The following is a 16,656-nucleotide window of genomic DNA, read 5'->3' as shown; positions in this document are numbered from 1 at the left end:
GCCCATGCACACTATCACCGACCTCGTGACTACAAGACTTCTTCGAACAAAACTAAATTGCAAACATCCGGACCCAACACCAGATGGCGATCTATTCTAAAGCATATGACTCTACAGCTCTTTTTTGCCAAGAACAGATGCATACTGGGTAAGTAGCATTTTCCTTTCTGTTCCTGATTATTTGAATTTTGGCCAGGAAGAACCGCTTGAGCTTAATATTGTGCTCACATAGTTGCCTTTTTACAACATCAAAAGATGTTTATAAGAGCTGTGTTTGTGCGGTTAGATCGGTGAAAATCTGGATTGTCAGGCACTTAATCTGGGCCACTGCTTTGCCTCACGAACACTGAATGGATAATGTCTCGATGTCTCTGTAGTTTAAGGAACTCAACTTGCGAAGTAGGGCCCCTGGCTTCGGTGATAGTGCCAGGGCTTTGTGCGCCATTCCCATAGAATAAAAAAGGGTTTCAAAGTCCCCAAGGTTGCAAACACTCAAGGATCCATTTTTCGAGAAACAATTTCGCTGAGGGACATGCACAGCTCTCCGGGAAAGCTAGGAATAGCCAATTATTTCTGCAGTATCTCCCCCTCAGCATCAGTTGCTCTCACTAACAAGATGCTGCATTTTGAATTCGAAAGTTTTATTGATAGTGTTGCACTTTTTTTTTTCACAATATTTTGGGGCTGCTCTCCGCCCCAAATCCAATGGCACAGCGTAATGCTGCTTGCGCAATTTTTTAAAAGTACTCAAATGTGTTCAAAGTTCACCTAATTTTCGTCATATTTTTTCACTTGAATCCCTCTTTTTGTTCCACACATGCCAGTTTTCAAGAGTTTCTCATGTTCGAGATTGTCCATCCAGACCTTTTTACAAGAACACGTACAAATGCAGCAATTCATCCAAGGCAGTATTTTATTAAACCCAATACATTTCGGGCATTTTCAAGCCCTTCGTCAGGGGTCACTGCCTTTACTCGATAACATTTCCTTCCTCCTCACATTCTTTCGGCGTCTGTGTTGTGTGATGTAGTATCCGGGTGCCATCTGGGCAAGGCACCACAAACCTGTGAGCACGCAACGTTAAACGAATGGTGTGGAAAAATATGATGAACTATGACTAAAGAGGGTGTGCATTCTCTATCATTAAAAAAATATATAACATTTGATGTAGTGGTCCATACCGCCTCTTCTGTAGGCCTTGTCCTGCCGGGCACTTGACTAAAATCACCCCTAATGAGATTCTTGTCAATCAAGAAAGTGTCCAGTGTGTGTTCTATTGTGCAGCCCGACTACCTGACAGCGCTCAGCAAGCCTGCAGGGGACAGTTTAATTTGCTAAATGTTGAGGAGGCTGTGGGTCTATTTGCTTATCACCCTGACTTATTATTGCGTTTTGACTGATCGTGTTCCCTTGTGTTGATTTTCCTGGTTTATTCACCATGTTGGAGATGTCTGGAACCAGTGCAGGGAGAAGGAAGGTGGGGTGCATTAAGCAGCAACAGGTACATCCTATCGGCCAGTACCACCGGTTTTACAGATGTAGGCAGTGACGTGTACCTCATTCTGTCTTCTGTGCCCCTCTCCCATGAGTGGGCCGTGTTCGCGTAGACTAATTCAGGTTGCGTCGATGTATGTGCGTCTGGGCACAGCGTTAACATTCTCCGCTTGTTTACCTGGGGTGTTTCACTCGGGTCCCGGTGGCTTCAGTGGGTTGTGATGTACGCCGTGTTATCTGCCCTTATCGGTGCACTTTCACGTAGTGTAGCCTAGAATTAGAGGCTAGTGCAGGGAATTTCCTATGCTACACCCGATGCTCTTGAGGTTGTACTGAATTTATTTATTCAGGTATGTCTGCACACGGCCTAGGCCAATCTTTTTACATGTTGCTTTTGGATTAATTAAAGTGTTGGGTCTTTTATCAGGTTGGAGGTATGCGATGTTGACTCTACTGGTGGTTGAAGTAGAATCTGCATAACTTTTCCACTCCTTCATTTAATCTTGTCAACTTTTTTTTTTTTTTTTTTTTACATTTTTTCCAGGAAGGTAAGAAGCAAGGCTACAATAACATATTAGTCATCAATTTCTTCCAGTCGTTTCTCATTGATGATTTGGCAGTGGGCTGGACCCCCTTAGTTTGCACGCTCTTTAAAAACATCAGACTTTGTAGTCCCGGAATCCATGTCCTTATTGTGTGTCATTCTGGTCCTTTAACTTTTGACAAACTGGCCATGAGATTAACCTCCACGTTTGAAGCAGACTTTGTTCCCCTGTCCAGTTTTACAGAAGAGCTGGCAGTGCGTTGGATTATTTGTCTGGAAGAGATCTGTTCTTCTCCTACCAGGCACATGAAAACTCCTATTTCCAACCCTGCATTTCCTGTCCGCTTTGTGGTATTTCATGCATTTTTGCCTTTGAGGCTCAAACGGCAGATCTCAGGAGTTTACTTTAACATTCAGTCTTCCAGTGGCCTTCAATGGGAGTTGTGTTTACTTTGGCTTGTTTGGTGCTTTCTGTGTTGCTTAGCTCATGCTGGCCCCTGGTTTTAGGAGCCCACTTCACTTAGTTGACTGGTTCGGCACCTCTACATTTAAAACTTTCCTTTTTATGCCTATTGAAAACGCTGCTGTTTACGTTGTAGTGTAAATTGTTGCAAGGTTTTGAACTTTCACATTTGTTAGCCTTGATGCCTTCATAAAAAATGTAGATTTCCCCTCATTGTAGGTAGGAAATCGTCATTTTAATAAAGACACAACGGCTAAAGACATACATCCTTCTATAGCACTAAACCTAATACCTGTTTTTGTTTTCTTGTCTTTTGCAGCGAGATCAGTGGACGAATGGGGTTCATCACCAGCTTCTCAACGGTCAAAGGATTTCTGTTCTACATTTCACCTGGAAAGTGTGTTCTCCTGTTCACCTGATGGCCTAAGGTGGATGTTACATGGGTCGCAGCAGCTTTAATTCAGTGTTTTACTTTGCAACATCACCCTGATTGTGTGATTTATTGTTTCAGTTGCTGCTGTGTTGAGTGGCAATAAAGAAACATGCATATTATTAGTCTCATTTTCTTAAATAAATAATTATTTCCTACCTACCTTGAGGGGTTGAGCGGGGTACTAAATCCCACTGTGTTTTAAAAAGTCCACAGATGGAAATAATTTAAGTGACAAGCCATGCATTTATTTTGCTGTCTCTAAGCTTATTCTTGTTTGCCAACTACAACCAGATTCTGCGTCAGGACATTTTCTTCTCATTCCTCTTCCTGTAACCACCTCTTTCTTGGCCTGCCATTTTCTTACCAGTCCTGCCTGTTTCCGTCCTCTCATCATGCCGACTTATCACTCAGATTTTCCTGTCCACTTTCAGGTGTGATGTTCACTCTCCTTGGCACCTACTCCTTCACAGACCACGTGTCAGGTGACCTTTCCCCATCTGACTTCCGTGTATAAATACAGACCATTCTGCCACAAACTCAGCTTTGCAGCTCCAAAGCAGTTGGAGAGTGGGTAGGTCTCGAAGGTCTTTGTGCAGTGTGAAGAAGGATGATCTAGAAGGACTCCCTCATTTTCTAGTTTAGCATCAGACTAAAAAGTACAGGAAATAAGGGATTTCACCTCTGGGTCATTAAAGAAGCACTTGGAAAATTCCATCGACGGTGAAGTGTTTGTGCATCACATGTCAGCCTTTCACATCGAAGGCTACGTTCTCTTGATGTCTGTGCCTTTTTAATGTCGAAATCCATTTCTGTGACAATCGCATTGTAGACAGTCGATGTATCTATTTCTTTGCTCTAAATTTAAAGGGCACGGTATCCCCCAGACAAGGCCTAAGAAAATGGAAAATGATCAAACGCTTGTCTAGTTCTTGCGATCCACTGCGCAGGACAGTATACCTATTCCAACTTCAGAGGATGAAAACTTGATTTCCCCACATCCGGGCACTCTGCCAAGCATTCCAGAAGCAATGCAGCGTCCATCAAACCTGACCCAGCTTTAGCACCTACACTAACCCATCATCTCCTACTCCCAGTCTTTGAGGGAATTAAGGTCTAGTCACAAGGAGCATTACCACTAAAGACTAAGGACAAATGGTCGTTCTGGACATCACCACAAAAGGTGCTCCCTTAAACGACCAAGAACTCACCCCAGAAATGCATTATGTAGGGAAGCACATATCAGGCATTTGTGTTCCGGACATCCAGCTGAACACACCCCTAGAGAATGTCCTACTGAAGGTTTCATCCTTTACAGGATCACCCCAGGCATCTGAGAGAATTCACTCTAGCTACTTTGTCCAGCAGGCATCACAGGATGCCATAGAGATTTCGATTCTGATTAGAATGTTCTGTTGTCTCAGTCGCCAGGTTTCATCCCCTTGGGTATCTCACCAGTGGATGATGTAGTTACTTGTTACAAAGTCACTAACCGCACTGACAAGAAGCCTAAGAAGCTTAACTCCCTTTGCCAAAGATCTATAATTGTTCAAGTTCTGCAAGCCAAGCAGCAAAAGGGCTTAAATTGCTATTGGTTCCTGGAATCTCTGAAACTTTAATGCATATTTTCCGCACACTCCCTCTCTACATCCATCCAAAAGGAGCCTAGATACGAAATACAGGTTGGGTGAAATGGAGCCAAAACGCCTCAGAAAATCACGCACCTGATGTTCTTTCTAGTCACTGTGGCAATGGAAAAAGTGCAGCACTCTTCATTCGGCATTATCAGCATTTCCAGAGAGGTAACATCCTCTACCAATTTCAGAGCAGCTAGTTCCTAAGCCCTTTTGGGGTCACTTTGAATGTGGTTTGTAGGACACCTTGGAGCACATTGTTGGACCTTTTCGGAGGAGGAGAAGAGTATGTTCTAGAGATCAAAGATGACATGACCACTTAAAAACGTTATTTGCTTGGTGAAGGATACCCCTCATTTTAACTACTTCAACAACTGTCACAGACTGCAACACGGGTATTGGCTGTGTCTTTCATCCCTTCCTGTGCAAGCACAAAAAAATGTATTCACGATTCTCATGTTCAACCATCTTTGGATCTCATGCAGAAAATGAAGTACAGAACATGAAACCTGGAGCTGACACGTACAGTTCCAAGGATACAGTAAAGGTTAACACCAGTAAGTTCATATAACCTATTCGTAGAAGCAACTAGATCAGCCACTGACAAAAACCATCTAGTGGCAGAGGAAATCAGTAGCTACCAGCCGCTGCAGGGAAAGCTTCACAAATATCAAAACGAAGACCCTATTATCCTACATCCAACAGCCAGAATGAAGGGAGTATTTTGAACATTAGCCATTCTTTGAGGAGGCTAACAAGAGAACGATGCTCACTATTGTACTCAGTCGGTGGAAGTTTCGATTTTCAGGTTTACCTTCCTGGGTGTCTTAACAGTCTCTTCTGGACTGGCTAGTTTGGGAAGTGGACATTCTGATAAAAGAAATCGTCAAGACTTTTTCAAAACCTCCAATGAATTATGGCATCTATTCCTGATATGATCTGGTCAAGAAGTAATGTCTCTTAGTTGGCAGTGTATCTTCATCTAACCAGACTGCCTCAATTGACTCTTCAAGTTTGTCAAAGTGCTTCAGGAGTTTCAACTCATGATAGACCTCCTATAGGATTGTATCTTCATTTCAACACAGAACTATTGCCACTCCTACCCCCTCCCCCAAACCATTCCATGCACAGGAATGATTTTGGAATTAAATAACGTAAAAGTGTTCTATTTCATACTGAAAAGATCACCGTCTCCAGACACTTTATCCTAAAGTAGGACAAGTCTCCTCTGTCCTGGGCTTGATGACATTAGACTTCTTTGGAGTGTGATATGTGAAATTGCACTTTTGACTTTGACAGAAATGCTTAGAAGATCATTGGTGTAAGAAGATTAGAACAACAAGATACTAATTGACACAATAGCTTTTCTGGTGATGTTGCAAGATAAACATGTTGTAAGAGGTCCCTTTCCGTGATCCTTCCATGAAACCAACCAGTGTGGCGCAGTCTTTCCTAGATGGTTGGATTGCCTATTCGTTTTGTCTATCTCCCAATACAAGGAAAAGTGTTCGAAAGAAATCCATCCTATTGATATTAAGGGCAGTCCATCTAGCCCTAAAATCTTTCTTCCCAAAGTTCAAATTTAGTTAAATTCTCCTACTGAAAGACAACAACATTACTACGTATTTCGTGAAAAAACATTAAGTAATGAAGTCCAGGGTCCTTTTGAAGGACATCCAGCAGTTCTTGCACTGGCTAAAAGTGAGGAAATTCACACCATGGTATTTCAACTCAGAATTCAAAACAGGAACAGTTCAGCACTCACAAGTAGGTGCTAAATGACAAGGTTCTCTCATTATGAGGGCAACTAAGCATCGGCTTGTTCATCACAGAAGAAAAATTCTAAAAGCTTTGATATGCGGTTAGGTTTTGAGAGCTTCCCAATAAAGCGATTGACCTTTGATAAACTGCCCTCGAACATTTCTGTAGACTTCTCCGTTGATCCCAACATTAGAGAGTGTTGCCTCAAAATCCAATAGAACAACCACAGTTTGTTTCTTTGCTGCAAACTAGCCTTGCTAGTATTGGTACACAGATCTCCTGCAATTATCCATTCAACCTCAAAGGAGATTTACTTGTATGCCATATCTCCTCACCAGGATGTCAGGCAAGATTCTTCCACCCAGACTTTCATCACTGAGTGGAGTCACCTGGCTCCTGAGTACTTTCAGTATAAGCACTCAACCGTTTTAGGGTCCTTCATGACCATCCTGAAAGAAGCAAACCTGCTTTTCACAAGATCGTCGTACAGTTTGAAGTGGAAGAAGTTCTGATTCTATTGTAGTGAAGCAAGCAACCTAGATAACTTGCCAGGAATAAAGTACACTACCGTAATTTTTTATCTGGTATATTCTGTTTTACAGTTGTCTGAAATACATTTGGCTCTCAGCAACATCTTCTCAGTGTCCTTCTGTGGCATATTTCTTTGTGATTCCAGTTGCTAAAGATTTCTTAGTTAGCCTAAAGAAGGAAGCATTCTCCCATGGGAATTGCTTATTGTTATTTTGCATTGAATGCAGCCAGCTTTTGTTAAACTCTGTTCAACGTTGGTTTGAAGTGCCTTACTTGTAATTTAACCTTCATATTTTCCAAAAAGTGAGTGACCGTCAAGATTTTTGTACCAATGAACCATACATGTTATTTAGGATAGGATATTATTTATAAAGCGCGCTTATACCCCGGGGTGTCAAGGCACTGTAGCAGACAAAGAGGAGTAAGGAAAGAAGCACACCTGCCACAACCTAAGATGAAAAAAGCCAGGCTTTCAGATGTTTTTTAAAAACTGGATAAGAACCCACGTTGGAGATTAAGGTGGGTAGAGAATTTGCTGCAGATTCACCTTCCCAAAAGTTATTCCCGATTTACATATCAGTCCAACTGTTTCTCACATTACCATCTTCTTAAATCCATCCCCCTGAGCTAAAGTTTCTTTGACCCCCCCCCCCCCCCCCCTTTTATGACCGAAATCAACCATGGACACCAGACAAATCCTGGGGACCCTCCCACAAGTAATAGGTCACTATCCTTGTGGTGGTTGTAATGTTTGCCACCTAACTAAGATTCCTAATCAGTTATTTCCAATTATAACACCACATGTGAATTGAGAAACCTAACTCACTGCAACACGCCAATGGTAGTTAGTGTACATGATTACCTGCCTGTGTAACCTACATTACATCGGGATGACCACTCATAAGGTGACAATCAGATTAGAGGAACACCGTAGCAACCTGAGGTATGGTCATGCAACAACCAAGATGTCTACACACTACATTGAAAAGAAACACATGATCTCAGACTACCAGTCGGTGGTTCTGGAACATATACGAGATAGCCAACTGTGAAACAAGACTCAGAAAGAGAGAGAGAGCAAAGATGGGTTTTCAAACTCAATAGCCACAGCATGGGCCAAAATGACAACATCCCGTAGGGCCAACTTATTATGTAAGACACCCTTACAATACAATAGCCTCCTTGTACGTTTTTAGGTCTCGCACATAGCATTGCAGTGCGCAGCACGAGACTTCTTATAGGGGCTTCAGAAAGCTGACCACACACTTGTGCATGTGGTTTTGTTTTGGTTGCAGGCTATTGTGCGTTGCCTGCGTCTTTCTAACAAAGACAGCACGCAATTGGGCAAATGCGGGCGCATGTCCCGCATTTGCCCCGCCCATGGCCTATTGGTGTCTGTTACCCGCATGGCCGACATCTGTTTTGCATTATTGTGCCCATAATGCAAAACAGATGTCTCGCTGTGGCGCGGGCGCGCACCACTCGCGTGCTTGTTTTGCTTTGTTTAGAGCTCGCTGAAAGGACCTGTACTTATCTGGTACTAGCGACCTTTTATTTGTACATCGGTCTGAGATATCTGCGTTTTCCAGCTGTATCTCCTTGCAATCGGGTGCGCGCGCCCCCAAACAGTTCTGCAAATGAGAAAAAAGCCTGGGAACCCAATACTTTGGGGATAAAATGGGTGACAGCAGAAAGGGAGTGGAGTCTCATGGTGTGACCTTCATAGGAGCGGACAGTCAAAGTTTACACTTGCTAAAAAGTCTGCCTCAAAGAAATTGGTAACTAGGAGCTGATACAAACCAAAGGTACCCTTTCTGCCAGCGGCCTTTGCCGAGCAGAGAAGGAATTGTGTTGGGCCGCGTGTACAACATACTGCAGCTTGGCAATGCTAGGGACTAATCGGTATATCTTACTCCGCCCCCCAAGCCCTATAGCCAAACGAAGGGTAAGTGGGGGTAAAGGCAGTGACGGCAACGACACTCCACTGCGTGTAAGAGAAGTAAGGTCTACGTGTATTATCTCGTGTTTTGGGGATGGGGGTGCCAAACCGCGTTGGGTAAACCGATATTATGGTTACCTTTTAATCCATGTCACTTGAAACTTTCCTAATGTCCTTCCACCCCCCTTTCGGATTCCTTACTCCCCTGTTTTCCTGTCGTTCCGAAGTGGTCTGTGCGAGTCTGGCTGTGCAGACCCCCAGGATGCAGCCGGGCATCACTTTCTTCATTCCCTTCCCTATTTCTCATCATTGTCTCTTAGCCCCCTCCTCCTCCCCTCCATCTCACGTCTGCTTCTTCACAGCGCGTTGAAGCTACCTAATTATAGTCTAAGCGCTACACAATAAAAGACAACCAGACAATATACGTCTCTGGTCCTAGCCTGGGTTTTGATTCGACTCTCTTGAAGCCACATTGCAATGGAAACCCCAGGACCGGAAAGTTCCCTTTGATTCCGCAGCGCTTGGGAGACTTTGAATCGAGGCGATACGAGATAGAACTACGAGTCCCAGAAAGACATGGGAGAGACTTTTGGAGCAAGGTTCATGTTTGAACCAAATATGATGATCCCCGGGAGTGACTCCATTAGAGGCGATGCCGCTGTACGTGAAGGGATCTCAAGCCCTCTGGTATCAGGATCCCCTTCGCCCTCCCTCAAGCACCACCTGATACTTTCCATTGTGCTTTTCCTATTACTTGACCTCTTGGCGCTTTGCCACAGAGCTCGCCTGTAGTTGTCCACGGTGTTTGAGGGGAGAGAATATCGCTGGGTATGTGCGTGCTGGGGAGGTTACTTTGACGGACACTGGCTCCATGAGCGCATGTAGACTGGGGTGGGGTCAGTTCTGACTAGGGCGTTTAGCATAAGGTGGTAAGAGGGGTATTCACCGTGTGCAGGGCCTTAGCAAGTTGAAGTCTTGTTTCTGGGAGCTGCTTGTGTTACCTGCATGCCTGAAGCGTGACTAACGTTGACTTCCAGCAAACGAACAGAGTCATTTCGGCTGGATTATTTGCGTACGAGGTGACCCCCTTGCTGTTCGTCCCCAAATCACCCCTTCTTATACGTTCCCCTTGGCAGGGCTCTTTGGTGTCGTCTTATGTAAAGAGCAGTAGTGGCGACGCGCTACAACGATGCAAACCCTGAACTTGCCGTAGATTCTTGGAGAGTACTCGCCCGGTGGGACACATGGAGGCAGAAGGAGGCTGGTTCACCGTAAACCTGAAACTATAGACACAAGAAATCCCCAAGGTGGCTCAGCGAGTTCAAAGGTCACCGCTGCACGATGTGAACACCAAGAGGTCACATTTGAGCTAGGTCCTATCTGCCTTTCATCCTTTTGAGTAAATTGAGTTACAGTAGCAGGATTAAATGACAGTGTAATAGTAATACTCTATTTAATTAAAGCGCATAGAAACAACAGACGTACGCTACCCGAAAGCAATTGATTTTATAGCCAGCGCTTTAAGTGGGATGAAAAAACTGGGGGGGGGGGTCTCTCAAAGGGGCGTGGTCAATGTAATTAAGGGCGTGGCTTAAAACACATAAGCCAAAAATGTGTGCTTAGTGTAGTGTGCCACCAGACTTGTATTTTGCTGTTTCTGTCATTGCATCCAGATATATGATACAACATGTAACCTCATACCTACAGCAAGTCAGGACTATTGGCTTTGTCAATGATTGTTAGTTGCATAAGATAAACAAACAGCAACTAAGGCTTGTATATAATATTGGAAAAGCTTCCAATTAAAGCTCTGGTGACACCACGACAATGTAGCTGCTCCTGAATTTTCAAAAGAGAAGGGAAATTTACCTTCCCCTACAACGCTCACCTGGCATGACGTCATGCCATAACTTCCCCACTAGTGAGAAGTGAGCAGTGTGAGAACGCGCACATCAATGTGTCTGTTGTCACTGCAGTCGGGAAGAAAACGGACCGTCTGTGCCAGGACACAAAACAGAGGCCGAGAGAGACCCGTTTCGAGACCCGTTTTGAGGCCTCCTTTAAACAAGCATTAAAAATGCAATAAGTATCGCCTTTCATTAAGTTAAAGCCATTTGCTTTGCTATACAATACCATCAGCAAAGCAAATGGCTTTAACCTAATCAAAGGCGAGACCTATTGCATATTCAATGCTTGTTTCCTTTCGTAAAAGGTTCTGGGTTCATATTACAGTGGTCTCCAGCCCGTCATCCACAACCTTTGCGACCCCCCCCCCCCACCCTCTTTTGAATTTCTTTTTTGAACCTTTTCCAATTTTTACCCCAGTTTCTGGGACACTTACTACATTTCAGAGAAATATTGATCATTATTTTCTATTTTCATTTTTATTTTTTTCTCCTTTCTCGATTATGTATAAGGCTCCCTGTTTTCAGTTTTTACTGATTTTTTCATTTAAAAACAGGCAGAAAACATTCATTTTCTTGTCTGTATTTATTTTTAAATGTGGATAAAAACGGAAATTGGGTTGCTTTTTGAGTAATTCTAAATACTGTTTGCCAGGCCAATAGATGTGAGGATTGATAGATAAGCGGTTTAAATAAGAAAAGAATTTTAGTAATGAGGCTTTAACAGCAGTAGATATGCACAAGGGTGATAGGGAAATTTGCATTTTTTCACATAAGTGCACTGATTTATCTTTTGCGGGTGCTCACAGCACTGAAACCTGGCAGACCTTCAAGCATGAGTGCATATTTATCGGTTAAATAAATGTGGAAATATGCACATTTTAGCTTACATTTTCCACAAAACCCAAAATAAATATGGATAAATACAGATAAAAGTAGCAAAAAATAAATATGGATAAATACAGACGGAAATGGCAGAAAAATAAATACCATAAAACCGGGAGCCCTATGTATTATTTTCAGTTCTTATTTAATTTTTATTGTTAAATTTCAGTCACTGTTTGCCAGTAAAAGGGTGCCAGGCCCAGTGAGTACCTCTCAAGTGATGAAGCACTACAGACGTGCTTCACCGCATGTTGCCTTTCACAGTCCAATGAGAACCAGGAAATGGTTCCATCAGCCTTTGGCATCTTTAACCTGTGCATGCAAATTAGTTGCCCGGCGCTCTTCAGCATGAAGCAAGGACGCGCAATACAAGCGCTTGCTCTTCAGCCCTGAATGGAGCGAGTCGGGTAATATTCAAGCCCTGATGTGGTACTCTGAGGTCAATAGGCCGAGGGTATGCCTTAATGCAGTAGGCACGGCATAGTCGACTTTTTAAAAAAAACATTTTTTATTTTTCTTTTTATTATTTTATGCTCCGCAATAAATTGGGTAGAATACAGTATACACAGTCGGCAATTTGAGTTATTCTTTGGTTACAAATAACCATTTTAACTTGACGGAAAACAGATTGGATAGGTAAGTTCAATGCCTAAAATGGAAACCCCTCCTCCCTGTCCCATGTTACAGTCCCCTAAATAGCTTCCATGGACAACATATTTTTTCCCATTTTAGCGGGCAACTTCTGGCTTCGTATATAGTCTGTTCTGCTTGCTGGTATCAATTTAAGTCGGCTTTCCACGCTATTTTGGGAGGGTGTATTGCCCCCCAGTGTTTTGCGATGTTACGTTTGGCAATCCTAGCCGCCAAGGTCAACCACGTTCTTGTGTACCTGGGCCAATCCTCCTCTCCAGTAATCGTCAATAATAACCATTTAGGCTCCAATGGGACCTCTACTCCCGTCACTCCCGCCATACTATCTCGTACAATTGCATAATAGTTTTGTATCTCCGGGCATTCCCATAATATGTGTATGAAGGACCCTTCCTCTCTGCAGCCCCTCCGGCAGAGGCCATTTTATGCACGGACAATCTTGTGAAGGAATGATCTGGGATAGTAATCTCAGTGTAGGACCTTCAATTGGATTAGGCGGAATCTGAAACGGATTGCTAGTTCCCGTGGACCTTAAAGGGCGTCCATCCATTCCTCATCGTCAAGCTGCCCTATGTCTCCCTCACAGGTGGTCTTCGTGTTGAGTAAGGATCGGGGGAGTTATTGAGGATTTGTTTGTAAATTAGTGAGATGGCCGTGGTATGTAGGGGGTCAGTGAGAAGTCGATCCTCCAGTGGCAAGGCTTCCACCAATGCCTCCCTTCCCTTCCCTTCCCTTATATGTTGCTTTAGGGCATGTCCCAATAGAATGTACCTCAGCCACTCTCCTTGCCCCATTTTGAAATCAGTTTGTAGCGTTTGAAATGTGATATATGCCTGGCCTCTCCAGACTTCCATCAAACTGGCGAGACTCAGAATGTTCCACTTTTTGAACTCCCTGAGTTGGCCCACCTCTGTCAGTTGGTCACTATCCCAAAGAGGGGTCATCCCGGTCAGCTTCCTGTCCCAACTCAAGAACCTGGCAGAGGCCTGCCTTGCTGTTGACACTGTCAGTGTGTGAGGGGGTAGATCTCTCTGTTTTGCTTTATTATACAGGAGAAAGGGATAGCCCCTGGCTTCCATCACCTCTATCAACCCGGAATGCTGGGTCCGATCTGTCAGTAAATACCCAGTCATTAACGCACACCATTTGAGAGGCCCAGTAATAGGCCTTAATATCCTGTACGGCCAGTGCTTTAATTGGGGCAAAAATAGTGCAGGTACTCATTTAAATGTGGCGAGTGGGCCGGGCTTGGGGCGCGGCTTAGGAGAAGTCATGCCGGTACTTCTTGACTTCTATACTACTTGCAGCACATACCAAAACACATGAGAAATGTCTTTCAATAAACAAAGAAGGTTTGTTTACTCATTACACAAGGAAAGCCAAAACGTGGTGATATTTTAAAATGTCCTTGTTTTTTCAATATGTGCAACATCAATACTGTTAATTCCTGTTGCTTGGCACAAAACTATATATTCTCGAGCGACACAGAAAGAAACAAGCAGACGTGCACACACAAGCATTCCACATATTTCCTTTGATATACCTTCCATGAGTCTCTATTCTCTCCCCCTTTCGCTCGTATTTCTCTCACACAAAAACAATCACAGGCAAGCAGACAGGCATAAGCAGACACTTAACAAAAGAATGAGGTGGGATTAAAGCCATTTGAACCTGGTTACCGCCCACGGCTTTCTTAATAGCGCTGACACCGGCTGCCTCGATTTCTGTGTTTGCAACACAGCGTGATGGTGAGCACCCCGACGGTATGCAGATGAGCCCAAGCTGAATAGTTCAGCGGGGGGGATTCGGCTCAGGTCTACAGAAGTGCTTGGGTTGTCAGAGACAGACCGCCAGCACCAGGGTTTCATGAGTACCGGTACTCTCCTCGGCAGAAGAGAAGTGCCGGTACTCGGAGAGATAAAACTAAGAAGTGCTGGTACTCAGTACCGGTGAGTACCGGCCCATTTAAAGCACTGTGTACGACCAGTCCATCCCTCATAGACTCCTCTGTTCAGTTTACGTAGAGCTACGCGTGGCGACTTTCCATCCCAAATGAGAGTCCTCAGTTCTGCGTCTATTTTCTGAAAAAATACCTTAGGGATTTCATAGGGCGTATTTTGACTTCTGTAGAACAGCCGTGGAAGTGTCATCTTAAATAACGCTGCACGGCCCATAAGTGTAAGAGGTAGCGAGTACCAACATTTGGCGTCTATGACAAATCTTGCTAACTGGCACTCTGCATTTTTTTGGTAGAACTCGCTTGGGTCTCTAGTTATATATATCCCTAAATATTTAAAACAGGAAGTTTGCATCTGGAGGTGAGAGCTGGCACTCCTCCTGCCAGTGGAAACAATAGCGACTTGTCCCAGTTTATGCATTAACCTGAATAGTCCCCAAAGATCTGAAAGCTCTGGAGGATTCTATTGATTGAATGTCGGGGTCTCTCCACATACAGGAGTGCATCATCGGCATAGAGGGATATACGTTCCTCCCATTCATCCCCGATTGGGATACTCCATATCATGGGATCCTGCTGTATCCACGCATCTAATGGCTCAAGAGCCAAAGAGCGGGGAGAGAGGGCAGCCCTGTCTTTTCCCCTTTTGTAGCTCGAAGAGTCGAGATGCCAAGGAGTTGACCCTCACTCTCGCCATTGGTTTATGATAGAGGAGCTTCACCCAGCTCACAAAATTAGGTCCAAAGCCGAGACGGCCCAAGACTGCTTATAAGTACTCCCATTTCACACTATCAAAAGCCATTCTGACAACTAGTGATGATAAGGCCGCTGGGTTTGAGTTTTTTTTACGTTATGTGAAGGACCCGAAACAATCGTCTCAAATTGAGCCTGGTGCTTCTGTGGGGCATAAACCCTGTCTGACCTGGGTGGATGAGGGAAGTCACAACCCTACTGATCCGGAGTGAAAGAGCTTTAGCCAAGACTTTGGGCTCGTAATTTAGGAGCGAGATTGGGTGCTATGACCCGCACCTTGTCGGGTTTACCCTCCTTAGGTATTACCACAATCAGGGCCGTACTTTGATCCGGTGGGAGCGCCCCTCCCCCACGCATCAACTAACGGGTTATGGAGGTGCTCCACCATGTGATCTAGTGTACATTTATATAACTCCTATGGTAGGCCATTGGGCTCCCCAGCCTTTCCCGACTGCAGTAAGCGAGTCTCATTTTTGATTTCCTCTATCGAGAAGCCCTCTTCCAGCATCTCACTCTGCTCCGAGGACAGTGATGGCAGTTGTATGTCTTGGAGAAACTCTGTACATTCTTCCTCCAACTTTCGATCTACCGAGGAGTATAGGGATTCAAAATATGAGGCAAAAGCCTCAGCTAACTCACTGTCTGTAGTGTGATTCCGGCCCTATCCGTCTGTTATGCTCGGTACCCATGTATGGTTAGTTGTCCTTTTATCTAACCAGGCGAGGAGTTCGGATGCTTTATCACCTACTTCATATAATTGATACTGTGCTGCCCTTGCTTGTATTCTAGCTTTATCGTCCGCCAGGTCCCTTAGTTCTCTCTGCCGGAGCCCCAAGCTATGTTGTAGCTCTGCATCTTCGACCCCTTCCTCCACCACTTGTGCCTCCAGCTCAGAGATAGTATCTTCCAGGGCTATACATTGCAGTTCATTTTCCTTTTTCTTTACCCCAATAAATGCTTGGGTTTGGCCTCTTATTACAACCTTATAGGCTTTCCAAAGAGTCAGTGGCGATGTCACTGAGCCCTTATTTTCCTCGAAGAATTGTGTGGTCCCTGTCTTCACTGCTTTTTTAGTTTTGGGATGTTTAAGGTGCCAGGGGTCAATTCTAGGGGTTGCGTTCTGTCCCCCTGTGGGCCCTTTAGACTCACCTCCACTAGGGAATGATCCGACACCCCCTTACAATATGCTTCGCGCCATGGAATTCCCTTAAGTTGTGCATTTGGGTAAGTATGTAGTCAAGCCTAGAGAGACTTTTGCGGGAGGTTGCACTATATGTGAACTGTCTAGTGTATAGGTGGTGATGCTGCCATATGTCCCCCAGGCCCATAGCACGGAGGAACTCCAGCAGTGGTCCCAAACGTCGCCCCATCGCCGATCCTCCCAAGACATCATGGTCAAGCGACATGATATTGTTCATGTCACCTCTAATTACCCACCTCCCCTCTGGCAGGTCGACCAACATCGATCCTAAGGCATCCAGTGCCGCCGGCTGCAATCCCGGGGGGCATATAGGGAACATAAATTTAACCTCTTGCCTTCCCACAGCCCACTTATAACCATAAATCACCCCAAGGGGTCTGTCCATGAGCCGTCCAGGATGAAGGGGAGGGAGTTCTTGCCTAGAATATCAGTACCTCTGGAACCAGTGGTATATCTTGCATGTACCAGTAAGGAATAACCATATCTATTCAGGGCTTTACATTGGTTAC

General features: G+C 44.4%; 1 protein-coding gene across 7 annotated transcripts in view; it reads left to right on the top strand.

Annotated features, from left to right (window-relative positions):
* The window catches only part of CFAP97 (cilia and flagella associated protein 97), a 423,577-nt gene that overhangs the window by 364,598 nt on the left and 42,323 nt on the right, over positions 1 to 16,656 (top strand). For 3 of the 7 annotated variants that reach the window (XM_085641929.1, XM_085641930.1, XM_085641931.1), the window contains one exon: positions 2,821 to 2,929. The exons of 3 other annotated variants lie outside the window; for them this stretch is intronic. In XM_085641929.1, the coding sequence (XP_085498055.1) occupies positions 2,821 to 2,929 (109 nt within the window). Of the gene's footprint in view, positions 1 to 2,820; positions 2,976 to 16,656 lie in introns of those variants that run through there. One more of the 7 variants, XM_085641932.1, reaches the window with a different exon arrangement.

This window comes from Triturus cristatus, chromosome 2_2, assembly GCF_964204655.1.
Source record: "Triturus cristatus chromosome 2_2, aTriCri1.1, whole genome shotgun sequence".
Lineage (NCBI taxonomy): Eukaryota > Metazoa > Chordata > Amphibia > Caudata > Salamandridae > Triturus > Triturus cristatus.
Note: the sequence above shows the minus strand (reverse complement) of the source record. Positions and strands in the feature narration are given on the sequence as shown.